At 45.0% G+C, this 14984-nt stretch overlaps 1 protein-coding gene across 2 annotated transcripts in view; it reads left to right on the plus strand.

Moving 5' to 3' along the window:
* Positions 1–14838, plus strand: part of PITPNA (phosphatidylinositol transfer protein alpha) — a 39395-nt gene extending 24557 nt beyond the window's left edge. For both annotated transcript variants that reach the window (XM_004376161.2, XM_023731170.1), the window contains 3 exons: positions 744–866; positions 10207–10275; positions 11340–14838. In XM_004376161.2, coding sequence (XP_004376218.1) covers positions 744–866; positions 10207–10251 — 168 coding nt within the window. In that variant the 3' untranslated portion in view covers positions 10252–10275; positions 11340–14838. The remainder of the gene's footprint in view (positions 1–743; positions 867–10206; positions 10276–11339) is intronic.
* Positions 14839–14984: the final 146 nt, after the last annotated feature.

Genomic DNA, 14984 nt, shown 5'->3' on the forward strand with positions numbered 1-14984 from the left:
AGGTTCTAAAATCAGGTGGTGTGAGGCCTCCCACTTTGTTCTTCTTCAGTAATGCTTTACCTATCTGAGGCCTCTTCCTTTTCTGTATGAAGTTGGTGATTTGTTTCTCCATCCCCTTGAAAAACGCCATTGGAATTTGGATCGGGATTGCATTGTATCTATGGATTGCTTTGGGTAGAACTGGCATTTTCACAATGTTGAACGTCTCTTTTCTTGAAGCTAAAAAGCAAGAGACACTGTGAGCCAAATTCTTTAGTGCCCTGAATTACTGAAGTGGGCAGACTGAAGGAGTTTTAATAGGCTTTTATTCTCTAATGTGTTAGAGTCTCACTCTTGGGCCACATTCTGTAGCTGCTGGCCGGTTTTAACCTGGCTTTAGGCTCCAGAGATGAAAAGGAAACTTAACAGAGTTGTTTTGGGGCCTTAGCTTGGCTCTGAGCTCATGGGCTGCCTTTCTTGGTAGTATTTGAGCAAAGGGCTTGGCTGTGAGGTTGGCATCCATCCTCTTTAGGGGCTCCCTCCTGCTTGAAGCCATACCTGTCAGACATGTGAAGGCAAAGGGGAAAAGGTCACTGACTTACGAGGCTTGGGGGCTGACCGACCCACGTAAGCCACCCAGGCATCACTCCTCCCTCCCCCACCTCCCCAGTAAAGTGTGGGTATCAGCACAGAGATCACAGGGAGGAGGGTTGCAGCACTGGCCTTCACCTCTGCATTCTAAGTTGATTTCCTCCTTTTTATAGCAAGAGAAGCGTCTGTTCACAAACTTCCACAGGCAGCTGTTCTGTTGGCTCGATAAGTGGGTTGACCTGACTATGGATGACATTCGAAGGATGGAAGAAGAGACAAAGAGACAGCTGGATGAGGTAAGTGGGAGCTCAGGTGAGGCTCTGGGGCTCTCGGTCCAATAAATAGGTGAATAGTAAGGAGACCGTCTTGCTGGGGCAGCTCACTGAGCGCACCATCCTGTGGTTCTAGGAATGTGTCAGCATCTACTCTGGGTAAGGTACCATGCCAGGCAGTTCAGGAGCTATAAAGAAGAAAACAGCCTGCGCTTTTGAATTTGCAGTCTAGCTGAGGTCGTGACACATCCACAGAGACAAGTTTGGCGGTCTGTGCTGAATGCCAAATGAGTAACTGAGTTGCCGCAGTGGTTGTTTAGAGCTTGGGGGGCTCGTGCTGGGCCGCAGAGTTGGAGGTGACCCTGGGAGGAGGCAGGCTGGGCTGATCCAGGAATACCAGGCATGTTACACAGGACAGTGACAGCGCATGCGGAAGCTGACTACTCTATAAGGTTGGTTTGAGCTGCTTTTAGAGTTTGGAGCTTTTGCCTTTTTTTTCTGGGGCAGGGGTGGCCTTGGCATGGATCCCAGAAGGAGGGTTATCTGTTCCATGGAAGCATGGAGACCTACCTCCTGCCTCATCTGGGGATGCTTCCCAGAGACGGTTAATAACATCCAAGCACTCTCTGTGTGCTAGGCAAGGTGCTAAGGGCACACCATCTCAGTTAATCCTCACACAACCCTGGGAGGAGGCATCATTGTTATCCCCACACTCAGAGGAGGAATGGAGGCTCTGAGAGCTGAAGGCCATGTCCGAGGTTGCACAGCCTGTAGGTCACTTAGCTTCCAATTCTCCCTCTAAATGCTGTTTGAGGCCTCCCTGCCCTCTCAGGGCTAACTGTAAGGCAGGAAGCTCTGTTTCCTAAGAACTACCATCCATTTCTCCCTCCTTACCCCTGGGTGGGTTGGTGTGGAGTCTGGGTGTCCAGCAGAGGCATGGTTTTACAGCAGGCTTGCCCAGCTCTTCTGCAGGGCCTCAGATGAGAGCCAGGCCTGGATGCCTATGGTACCCCCACGCTACACAAATGCTTCGTGTTCCACTGTGCTGTGAAGGGTGGATACTGGGCCCAGCAGCACTTCCTTCCTCTGGAGCCCGGCAGGGAACTGTTTTTGCCATCCAGGGATGACAGTCTTCCTGGCTGACTCACTGGTTAAGTGGTGCACTGAGTTAGTTCCTGTTGAAACAGATGTTTGAGTTATTCACTTAGCTACATTTGGCAGTGAAGTGGCAGGGTTTTGGACACAGTCCCTGATTCTTCTGCTAAGGATCCTCAGGAAGTGGTAGGTTTTAATGTCCAGGGCTCTGGCAGTTCTGAATATATAAGCCTCAGCCTTTTGGTCACTCTAGTGCTGACAAAAAGAAGAAAAAAAAGTTACTGGAGGAACTTGGAGATTTTCTCTGGGGTATAGCCTGGAGCTTTGGCCACTTGCTGCCTGATAGAGGCCTGCATAAAATATATTGGGGTTCATGGAAACATCTGCTGACGACCTTTTGCCCTTTGGGTGGAATTCAAGTTCTAGGAGCTGGAAGAACTCTCCAGAGGATCTACTGGATCTGCCTTTCTCACATCCAAAATTTGAGAGCCCACATAGTTAGTTCTTTTTTAATTCCCCGCTTTTTTTGCATGTTTCTTCATTCTGTGAAGAATTGTGTCAAAAGCTTAGCTGATCACTGTCCTCTGGAATAGCTGCAAATGTAGGAAACCCTCTTTGGAATTAGAATTTTAAAACTACCATAATCTCCAATGGAAGAGAGAGCCAAACCAAACCCGTGCCGTTGTGCTGCATATTCTGCCCTTTTCACGGCATATGGGGCTTTTCGTGTGCCAGCTGTACCCCTGGCTCATTTGTCTTTTCTCTTTTTCTAAAAATACACTCGTTTTATCAAAGTTTAAAACTCAGTATCCCCAGCTTATGAGGAAGAAGCAATCCTCTTCTGCCCCGAATTCCCACTCCCTAGAGGCAGCCCTTGCAGTTCTTACTGTTGTTTCTTTTGTTTGATTTCCTCCATGTTTCTAAACAAAATGCTTATGCTCTGAGTTCTTAATCTCTCACCTTTAGTTATGAACTGTAGACTGCTTCCTCGGGAAGAATTTAGCTCGTTACCCGACCCACCACTCGCATACTTTCCCTCTCCATCCTCTCAATCTGGTTATATCACAGTTTTTGGTGAATCCATCGTTCAGTTTTCTTTTTTCCAGCTGAGCCATGTAGTCTACTCTGACTTTTGTTCGTTTCTTATACAATTTTTTGTTTTTTCTCGGAAGTTAATACTTGCCTCACTTTTTTGTTTGTTTCGTTTTATGTGTGCCTATCATTAGGTTAAAACTTGGAGTCTTTGAATAGGTGGTGTGATTTGGTTGGAGTGTGAGGTGCCTTCCATAGCACTGTGCTACGTGTGAGTCCCTTGTCCTTCATTTTTCTCCCACTTGGTGGGCACTTTGAATCTAAAGATCTCTTCATTTCTGGAAAAATTTTTTCTATTATTTACTTTATAATTTCCTCCTGTCTGTTTTCTTGGTTCTCTCTCTGGAATTTTCATTAGTCAGAAATTGGACCTCTTAGCTTGACCCTCTAATTTTCTCTACTTTCTGGGAGAAATTTTCCAAAGTTAACTTCCTTCTCTTCTACTGAATTTATGAAATTCTAAGTATTTCTTGTTCTGTGTTCTTTTTTGTTTTTTTTTTTTTAATCTTTTTCTTTTTTTATAGATGCTTATTTTTATTTTCTGAAGCTATAGTTTTGTTTGGTTTTTGAGATTCCCTTCTGCTCCGTGAATATTCTTTGGTTCCTCCAAGCTCCTTTCTCCTGCTTGTGTTGGCCTCTGTGTTTCTTGCTAGGGGCTTTCCTCAAATATCTGGTGGTCCATCTTGGCTGTCCATTCACATTTAAGAGTGAAGCTCTGAAAAGCCGATTGGGACTTCTCTGAATCAGTAGGTGAGCTTTACTGCAGAGTAGTCTGGTGGTTACATTGTGGAACTCCTGCTTCAGGATCCTGGATCTTTTTTTCTTGGGCTGGTCGTCTTGCCTAGAGTTGTCGTTAGGTGCTGTCAAGTTGATTTCAACTCATAGCGACAGAGTAGAACTGCTCCATCGGGTTTTCTAGGCTGTAATCTTTATGGGAGCAGATCGCCAGGCCTTTTCTCCTGTGGAGCCACTGGGTAGGTTTGAAGCGCCAGCCTTTTGTTTAGCAGCTGAGCGATTAACTGTTGCACCACCAGGGCTCCTGGAGAGGACTCTCCAGTGTCTTGCTTGGGAGGATAACTGAGGCAGCCAGCATTCTGGGAGCCAAGCTGAGGAAGGGTTTTGGCAGTGTCACCGCCATCAGTTGGCTTTACTTCATCCCCCTGTATTCTGCATAGTCCTCACCTCACCACAGTCCACCAGCTGAGCCCGGGATCCCGAGTTTAGGCTTCCCTGGTTCAGCACTTCCAGAGTGAACCTCTGGCTTATGCTATGACACAGCGGAGTGGTTGGTTGACTGCAACACCAGGATCTAACTGTTTCTTATTCAGACTTTCAAACACATCACCTTTTTTTCAGTGCCACCTGGCACTCCCACCTTCAGAGGTACCTGGTGCTTCTAGTTCCTGAGGCTTTGGAAAACCTGCAGCACAAATTGGTCTTCTTCTTGACCCCCATCCTTGCAGGCACTGAACCTTCAGCTGCTGCTGCTCTACTAATTGGTTACTACTCAGCCATCCTTTTTTCATCTTCCAGAATGTTGTTACCATCTCTTATCTGCTGTTGTCATTTGTAGTGAGGTTTTGGGGAGGTATAGAGCTAAATTCATGTGTTCAGTCTGCCATGATTAACTGCAAGTTTGCAATAGAAATTATGACTGTTATTCTTTAAACCAGTAGATAGTAGTCCAGTGTGGGTGGATTTTTTTGTGACCTATGAAGGGTTACTATCAGGTCACAGTCACCACTGCTGTGACTATTCCCTGTGGAGGGTGGACCCACCATTCTTGGATGAGGCTCAAGGATATGAGAAACAAGGGATCAAGAGATTAGTCCTTTGCCCTAAAAAGAAAAATGTCAAGAAATATGTGCCTGTAGTCTCTCTACCCCCAGCTCCCTTTTTCCTCCCTCCCCCTTGCTCTTCCTCTCTTAAGAGGCTCATAATCTCAGAAGTGGAAGGCATCTTAGAGGTCATTTCGTCCATTTTATGTCCAGAGCTTGAGTCTCCTCTGCAGCTTCCCACCAAGTAGTTGTCCAGTCTGTGCTTGATCACCTCTTGTAACGGGGAACTCACTGTCTCCTGAACATGGTGGTAATAAAACTATTTTTATTATTAATAGAAGCTAACATTTGTTGAGGTCTTACTGTGTGCCTGTATTGTGTGGTAAACATTTTACGTGTATTTCAGCTAGTAGTCGAGCGCTTAACCATAAGCGCCACCCAGGGACTCCTATAATAAGACTAGAAGAGAACTGATTTTAAAAATTTTAAGAAAATTTGTTTCCCTGTTTATTGGATTCTCTAGAACATTTGCTGAAAAACAGCAAAGATAACTGTGTGTTAGAAGCACGTGATTTAAGATTCTGCAGCATTTCCTTTTCCGACTGCCCCTTGTGGGTCTTCCTCCCTAAGTCCTGTTGGCTCCATGATTCCTCTAGTCCCTACCCAGCCCATCCTATGGCTTTATGGCTGATGAGTCACCATCAGTTTTAGATTCTAAGTCTTAAGCTCTGGACTGGTTACCCAGAGATTGTGTACGCCTCCCTGTGTAGGGAAGTGTGGCAGGACACAACAGCCCACAGTTTCCAGTTTAGGACTGTGGGAGATACAGGTTCTGAGGGCTAGGCTAGTAAGGAGAAACCACTCCATGCCTAGCTTACCTGCTGGGCCACAAGGGAGTCTGAATCTAAGATTCCCATAGCGTTGGCAGAGGGCAGAACCTGGTCTTTTGAGGCAGAGGGATCCCCGTGTGTGAAGGACATAGCTGCACTGGTGGAGTCTTAATTCCCTCTGACCTGCCCAGCAATGATTGACCCCCAGGCAGACCAACCACATCATCGGCCAGTGTCTCAAAATATGGGAGTAGCTTTATTTTTTTTTAAGTATGATTTAATTTTTCAATGTTAACGTGATATATAAGCATTAAACATTTTTTGGAAAATACTGAAAAGTAGAAAGAAAAAAAACACTTGTATTCTCACCATTTAAAGACAATCACTGTAAGCGTTTTTATATATTTCTTAGTCTTTCTGCACACTTTTACTTATGATTGTATCACATGTGCGAGATTGTAGGTTGTATCCTAATATTGTCTCTGAATATTGTAACAAAGCATTTTCTTGTAAAAAAAAAAAAAATATATATATATGGCTGCAAAACATGTTGCTCTGTACTCTGAGTTGGATTTTCCTTAATATGGTTTCAAGGTTCTCACTGTTGTAAATAATGCTGTGATGAACATCTTTGTACACACAGATTTTTGGCAATTAGGATTATTTCCTTAGACTAAATTCCCAAAAATGGAATTAAAGAATTTAAGGCTCTTGTTGTCTGTTACCAAATTTCTTTTTTAAGAGCTATACCTGTTTATAGAACGAGTAGCTTTCTAAAAAGGTTCTAAGAAGAGATCCACATGTGCCTCATACCTCTGTTCCTTCAAGAATGCGGATTGGTTTGTGGTTACTTTTCCATGTCTTCAGCTGATTTTTTCCTTACTAGCTTTTTAAAAATTGAGCTTTACAGCTCATGCAGTTATTTTGAGATAATTGTAAGGTTCACATGCAATTATAAGAAATAATACAAGATGTCTGTGTACTCTTTTCTCGGCGTCCCCAATGGTAACAGCTTGTAAAACTGTAGTACAATATGACAACCACAATATCAAATGATATCCTTTACCTTTTTTTTTTTCAATCAAAGGGATATTTCATACTTAAGAGTGAAAACAATTTACGAAAGGTATAGAGAAAATAAACTAAGTAGTAGAAGTCCAAATAAATAAGTAGATACGTAGATAAATTAAAGTCCCTTTCCTCCAATCCCTGGCCTCATTCCCTAGAGGTAACCACTGTAAACAAGGACCTACTTTTAAAAGAAAATCAGGAACTGGAGTTTCTATTTTCGTATACTTCAACTATGTGTATATATAGCCAGCAGTGGCTGGATGTGGGGAACACTACAAACATCAGATAAATCTCTCATATCATATAGGCACTAGGAAACAGACCAGGAAATAAGCATTCTTAGAGCATTTCAAAACTGAAACAATGAATTTTTATTTCAGGGGCACCCTCTGGGGGACCTTGTCTTTGACAGCAGTTCTCTGATAGGAAGTTGCATCTTATTTCAAGCAGTAGGAAAACAGAACCTAAATTTGCATTAGTAAATTAAAGCAAGGCATTGAACTCTCCGGATACACAAGGATCTGCTTGAGATCCAAGGAGCTTTGCTCTCATAATATTAAATTCTTAGCCTTCCTGATTATTGAAAAATTATGTAAATGGTCATTCTTTTGACATTTATTGAGCAGACGTTCAGTGAGCAAATTTTTGTCTTTGTAAAAAATATTTTAGTTTTGAAAGAGGTTCAAACTTACAGAAAATTGGCAAGAATAGTGCAAAAAACCGTATACCCCTTGGCCCAGAGACCTCATTCCTTTATAGCAAAGGATCCAACCCAGGATGACACACCAGTTCCTGCATTTTTCCCTGACATGTTTGAAGGTTATAAGCTAGTCATTTGCATAATGTCTCCCAGTTTGAGTTTGTCTGATGTTTCCTCCTGATTCCACCTAGTTGGTGTATTTGAAGGCAAATATCACAGATTTGGTGTTCTTTTCATTTATACCCTGTCTATCTGTCCCATTACTGATGATCTTAATGTTGTTCACTTGAAGAACAGCAAGGTGTTCCAGGCTCATCTCTTTCTTTCCATAACCCAGCCCTGGAATTGCCCGTTTCTCCAAGGAGCCCGGTTTCCTTTTAGTGGAGGGTGGGTGGAGGTTGGAAACCACCAAGATCTGGGTGATAGGTGTGCTCATTACTGTTGGGGTGTTGCTGTCCCTGGGTCCCCTTAGTGGATAGCACTAGAGAGCTTTGATGTCTATTTATTTGTTTATTGATCTTACATATATATTGTGTTCACACAAATACCTCCAGTTCCAATCCAAGTCATTGTCTTTTAAAAATGTGCCAATGCCCCATCCTTAACAGATTTCTGTCACATAGGAAAATCTTGAATTTGTGAAACAATTGTTGAAACCTCATAAAATAATGTATCTATAGGTATGGAATAACTTAAGTTACAGGCGCAATAATAATTAATAGATGCCGTACAGGGAAGGAGATTTGAGCAGAATCTACAGGAGGCAGACATTTCAGGTGGAGTTAAGAGCCTGGTCAAAGATCTGGGACTAGGAAAACAAACATATTGGCTTGATGTTGGAAAACAGACTTTCCTTTTTGGAGCAGAGAATCTTTGCTGGGGATGATGAAAAGTGAGGCTTATAAGACTGATTAATTATATGACTCACCGATGGTGTCTCCTGTAGATTCTGTAGGTCTAGAGCCCAAGAATCTACAAGCATTCCAGGTAATTATTTTGATCAAGTTTGAGGAAACCTTGGCCTAAAAGATCGAGCTCAGACATTTAGTGTAATTAGGGTAATAGTTGTCAAACAAAACCATTGCCATTGAGTCGAGTCCAACTCATAGCAACTCCACAGGGTAGAGCAGAACTGCCCCATAGTGTTTCCAAGGCTGTAATCTTTACTGAAGCAGACTGCCCCATCTTTCTCCCATGGAGCTGCTGGTGGGTTTGAACTGCCAGCCTTTCAGTTAGCAGCCGAGCGCTTACCATTGTACCACCAAGACTCTTTCATAGTTATCAACAGGACTCTTTCATAGTTATCAAGAGGGGCGGTGAACATTGGAACCTCTGTGGAGGACAGGAGAACTTTTACTACCCATATGCCCTGGTTCTGCATGGAGTTACTGGTTATAATAGTGGGGGTGGAGGGCCAATTGGCAGGGAGAAAAATTTTGAAAAATTTTCCTGGTAGGGAACCACCGATACTGAGACAAAATCTGCAAAATGTGGCAGTGTTAAAATTTCAGTGACTAGAACAGCACTCTGAAGAGGGCTGTAGCTTAAAATTCCAGCTTCTTCAGAGCTTGTGTGCACATCCCCTTTGCAGTGTCTGGATCAAAGCAATAACAACATAATAATAGATAGCATATATTGAGCGTATACACCATGCCAAGCACTCTAAGTACGCTGCCCGAATATCTTAATTATTCTCCACCACAATCCCATGATGTATGTATGATTATTGCTCCTATTTCATAGTTGCAAAAATTCAGAGCAGCAGAGGAACTTGCCCAAAGTCACACAGTTAGTGTTGGAGCCATAATACAGCCCAGGTAGTTTGCTTCTAGAGGTCATGCTCTCATGTGCTCAGTTTGCTGAATGAATAAAGAGCAAAAGTAGAGCAGAAAGCTAACGGATATTGAAGAAACATCTAATGGGAAGTTAAAATACACAAATATTATAGACAGTCTGCAAATAGAATCACGATTTTTTGGAGTTGGAAAGGATTTTAGAGAAGTCACCTCCCCGGCACCCCCCACAAGAAGTTGTGTCCACTTTTGCTTGGGAGGTGCCAGTGCCCACTCAGAGAGGAGTCCACCCTATTTTCCAGCAGCCTGGCCCTTCTGTGAAGCCATGATCTACCCAGCTGCCCTTTCCACTCTGCTGTCCTTGTGATGCACTCTGATGCCCCATTGTGGCCACCTGATTCTTCTTGCTGATTAACTGGATGACACCTCTAAGCAGAGTGTGGGAAGGGGAACTGCTGGTCCCTCTGCCTGGATCACTCCTTCCCCTGAGAGCCACAGGCTTTGCTTCCTCAGGTCTCTCCTCAACGGTCACTAACCAGAGAGGCCTTCCATAGTCAGCTTACAAAATAACACTTACCCATGGCCATTCTCATCCCCAGCAGCCCTTAGCCCCACCTGACATGTTTGTTTGTTCTCCCCTCACCCTGCCCCAGAATGTAAGTTCCTTCCTTGGGAAGAGACTTTGTCTATTTTGGTTCACTGTTGAATCTCCAGCTCTGGAACAGTTCCTGGCACGAAACAGATGCTTCATAAATATGTGTTAAATGAAAGAAAGAGAGGGGCTTAATAACTAACGTCGACCCTGGGAAGCTGGCGAGGGAGACAGATCCTAAATAGTGTGGCTTTCACTGTGGTGGATGTATGCAGAATCCCTCCCTCCAGTTTCTTGCTTCGTGCACAAAAAAAATGCTCCATCATATCTACAGGCAGGACTGAGAGAAGGTGGGATGTGTTTGTAGTTGTAGCAGCAAGAGCCTTCAATTTCCCCTGCTTTTTCTGTTCCAGATGAGACAGAAGGACCCAGTGAAAGGAATGACAGCGGATGACTAAAGCCACCCCTCCCCCTTCTGCACTGTATGTACCGAATTTCTCACTGTACCTGTCATGAAAGCTAAAATCAGTTTGGGTCCTTATGGCCTCAGCAACTAACGTGGAGTCAGAAACCTACTTCATTCCTCATCCTTCCCTCTAGTAATGATGACTGCCACACTAAACCGCTCTTGGGCTTCAGGGCCCGCTGAAAGAGGTTATGGACATTAGGACATTTCAGGGGCAGGTTGTTTTACAGAGAACTGCCTAGATGAGTATAGACAGGTGGTGAGAAGAGGGTTCGGGGTGTGCATGTAGAAGCCAAGTTTATTTGCTAGTAACTACTCTTCTCCTCTCAAAATTTGAGCCATTTTAAGTTGATGCTGGCACTCATTATACTCCCTGTGCTGGAGCTCGTTCCTAGCTCCCAAATGCTGGCATTCCCTGCCCTGCCCTTGGGAAAGTTGCTGGCCAGACAGCTTTTCCTAGCATTCATCGCTGCATCTGGTGCTTCGTTTCCCTCCTCCTTTATACCCCTGGTCCCATACTAAGCAGCTATCCTCATCAGAGGCAACATCTTTCCAATGCCGGGAGAGTCTTTCTCCCCAGGCCATAGGACCAGAATGGATTGTCCCTTGTTTCAGCTTGTCACCCTTTCCTTCCATTGACTACCCACTGCTGGTTCCCCAGTGCCCTGCACACGTCCAGACTTGCTGTTCCCAGCAGCACAGTATGGTCTTGGTCACAGAATAAAAAACCTAGCCCTGCTCCCCATCAGGCTCTGAGAGAAAGTTATTTTATCAAATCAAAACTGGCTGGCCTCCAGCACTCAGGAGGTCTGGGATCTCACCAGCAGTGATGCAAACCTCTGCTCTCTTCTCCTCTCCCTGCCCTTGGAGCAGCTGCGGGGAGCTAGGAGGGTAGGGTTAAGTAGATTGCTGCAGTGCCAGCTTCTCGTCGCTTTTTGGGCCTTAGTGTCCTCCCTTTCCACCCTAACCCCTCCACTGACTGGCATCCTTCCTCCTTTTGAAATTCTCCCATTAAAGGCGATTTATAGTGTGTTTCAATTTTCCCCTGTTGCTTCCTTAATAATTGTATTTCTCTTCTAGTTTTGCAAGACAGTGGTCAACAGGAAGGCCCAGCAGCTCCACCTTCCCGAGCGACAGGCCATCTCCGGACGCAGCCTTTCTGTGCCCATTCTTCAGGCACCTTTCGATCCCTTACTGTAGCTAATCCTAGATGCCCTTTCCTATTGTGAACAAATAGACCGTCTGGTATTATGAAGCCCGTGTGTGTGGGAGCTGCCCCGCTGAGATGTGTGGCATGTAGGTTGCTGTATATACAGCTCCTCCCTCTCTCTCCATTGTGTTCTGACCCATTTCTCTGTGTGCCCCCCCCCACCGAGCTTTATTTCCAAGTGACATTTTTAGTCTTTCAAAATAGCTGCCTTTTGTGATGTGGTGATTTAAATGATTTAAGTTTATTTGTTTTTAACTTTGGGATAAACTGAGGTATTTTGCTTCCAGGGCAGATCTTTGCAATTTTGAGTGCTCACCTGGGGAGAGGGGATGAGTTAGAAATACAGCGTTTTTCCCCCCAGTTCCACAGAATAGCAGTGTAGCTTCATAACTCGGACATCTGTTCCCAGTAACCCATTGTTAGAGTGCTCTCAGCACCAAGGAAGCACCCAAGGCCCAGCCAGTCTTTTTAAGAAAATTTAACAAGTACAGATAACCCCAGCACCAGGCATTGCACCTCTGGCCACTATTCCTAGAAAAACCTATGACTTCTCAGCCCTCCTGTTGCCCACTCTTAGTCTGAACCTCTCTGCAGAGGCTGCCATATGCCCCAGCCAGCTCTTCACCTGGAGGACCTTGTCCAGTTTGGCCCTTAGAATTAAGTCTGCCCCGTATATACTCATCAGTCTTACCCCCTGAGGAGCTCTGTATGTCCATGCTCCTATTCCCTTTTGGGCTGGTGCTGCCACTCAGCAATAATCCTCTTTTTTCTGTGCTTTCTTAGATCCCTGTCCTCTGTCTTTGAGGCTGGTTAGGGCCCGAGTCCTGATCTTTTCATGCTGCACAAAACGAGCACGCAAAAAGCTTCCTTCCCAGCAAATCATGTTCCCTCTTGTCTCCAGGGTTGCTGGAAAGGAATCTGGGGATCAGGGAGTCAGCTTGTCCTGTCCCCATGCTGAGTTCTGTCCTGGACAATGAGATGCAGGTAGCGATTGTAGTACAGAACTCTAGCAAAGTAGGCTGGTGAGGAAGTCCAAGCTCCAGGTGGATGGAACCTGCTGAGGGGCTCACAGTTCCCTATAACTTGGCAGAACTGGAGTATGCCTGCCTGGTGGGAGAATCTGAGATAGCTGTGGTGTCACCTGACATTTCTCTCCCAAACCTTGTGAAGTCTGCTGGCCTGAATGTGCAGTCATCCAGGCCCAAGCTAGCCTGGATGCAACTGCTAATAAGAGATGGAATCTCTGTGAGGGGAGCGAGGAGTGGGATGGGATAATTTATCCTTATGTTTTTGTCAGTTTGCTTTGCCTTACTCATTTCTAAGTGCAATAAGGGAGTGTCTCACAGGATTGCACCTGTGACACCCCGATGGATGCTTCCCTGTGGCCCTTCTGGGGCAGGGTTCGACAGACTCAGACCCCTTAGGGTGATTAGCTGACCTTCACTGAGACCCCTGTGGGACCAGGAGATGTCCTGTTACAGACACCTTATTAGTCTCCTCACCTTGTGGAGCCTATAGTAATGGATCTGGGGCATTTCAGTTAGTTATTAGCATCCCAACTGCTGGTAGCATTTATTTGACTGGGAAGTTGGAGAAGAGGCATTCCTACTGGAGAAAAATATAAATGTTTTCCTACAAGCTGTTTTAGCTATTACTTTTATTTGTGCTTAAAGAGTTCCATTTTTCAGTCATTAACTAAGTGAAGTCTAGATGTGGGTTATCCTGAGAGAAACAAACTGATATTCTAAGCAGACAGTTGTTTTTGTGATTTGAGGATCAGCAGATGTCTTCTTCCTTCAGCTCTTTGACATCCACACATATCACTTCAGCTCTAGTGGGGGCTTTTCCTTTAGCTGCCTTTTCTCTGGCTCTTCTCACCTTCACCTGTTGCCCCAGTTTAACCTGGAATAAAAGCATCTACATGAGCTGAATTTCCTGAGGTCAGCTTGGATCTTGGGCTCCTGCCCACATAAACATGGAAGAGGCAGGTCCCTGGTCCAGTTCATCCTGATGGATGGTGTTGCTGCTGGGCAACAGTGGTCGACCTCTTTTACATACCCCCTTCCCTCTTCACCCATCTCCCAAACCGGCTAGCACTCAGAGGGGCTTATGATGAACAGCTCAGCTCCAGGGGTAGTACCCGAGTATGTGCCACACCCCTTCAGACCAGCTGGTTCCATTAGATTTCCAGGGACATACTCCTGTCTGGAAGCAGCAGTGCCTCTGTAGAAGGGGTACTGGGCTCAGGCCTTCTCATGGAGAGAGGTCGGGGACAGGGTCAGTATTGTGGGCACATGTATACCTTCCCAAGTTCTCTTACAGTCCCTGCCGGGACCCCCCTGACTTGTTTTGGTTGGTTCCTAGTGCTACTTCTTTTACAAAATACACTTTGTAGAATTGATTAGATTACCTTGTTTATTTAATGTGAGTTTGTGCCTTTTTGTCTCAATCTTCCAATACAGGTATATTGGGAAAAAAAGCAGTCTAATAAAATTCTAGACAGAGCTCTCTGGAGTCCAGCTTATTGGTGATGTCCTTATGTACATTTTACAACTTAGATATTCTCAAATTCTTGCTGATGACCCCTATTTTACCAGGGAAGGATTAGGGAAGGGTGCAAGATGCGTCTAAAAATTTGTGCAGGTGGATTTCTGTAAATTAAAACATTCCCTGATCAATTTCCATATGCAAACATTGCATATCTGAGTATAACTTAGTTTTGTACTGGTAGATTGCCTTTGTCTCCCCTCCTCTTCACATCTCCCTCTCTACCAAGCAAAGCATTTAAAGTGAGAGTTCTTAGCCTGGCTTCTGGGTCTGGGAACCTCCTGAGGCTTGCTTGTAAAATTGTGTGTGCATTTTTCCGGGGAGAGTCATGTCTCTCATCAGATCCTCAAAGGAATCCCATCCTTCCCCCAACCCCCAAAAAAAGAGTAAGAACCAAATGATTTGAAGGAAATCATAGTATTTCTTTGGCAAAATAGCCTTCATTCATATGTCTGGTTGTAAAATAGAGGCGGTGACTTGTTTTTCATTCATTGATGGTTAATTTCTAAGAGTCCAGGAGCCCCAAAATGTCCCGTGTGCAATAAGTAATCCAATGAGTTTTAAAAGCGTAAAACACTTGAAAGTGGGAGTAGAGAAGGAAAACCAAGAAAGGAGGAGCTTGATGATCAACGTGATAATTGGAGAAATTGCCTGTAGTTCGTGGGGATGAGACTGGATTACAGGCAAGACAGCGGCTAGACTACCTCACCCCCTTCATCATTTGGGTCTCTGGCCGTTGGGAAACTGGAGGAAAGACAGGCAGCGGTCAGCGACCTCAGATTCATCTTCAGCAAAAGGGACCACCAGCCTCGGAGAGTTAACGTGGGTAGAGGCGGCTCGAGGATGCCCGCGCGGGCGTGGCGGCGGCTTCCGCAGGAAGACGATCCCGGCCCGCCTCGCGCACGGCGCTCTGGGAGCTTCAGGCTGCGGACTGTGATGTGTTTTGGCCGTCGGGGTCTACTACACAC

Source organism: Trichechus manatus, unplaced genomic scaffold (genome assembly GCF_000243295.1).
Source record: "Trichechus manatus latirostris isolate Lorelei unplaced genomic scaffold, TriManLat1.0 scaffold00040, whole genome shotgun sequence".
NCBI classification, from domain to species: Eukaryota; Metazoa; Chordata; class Mammalia; order Sirenia; family Trichechidae; genus Trichechus; species Trichechus manatus.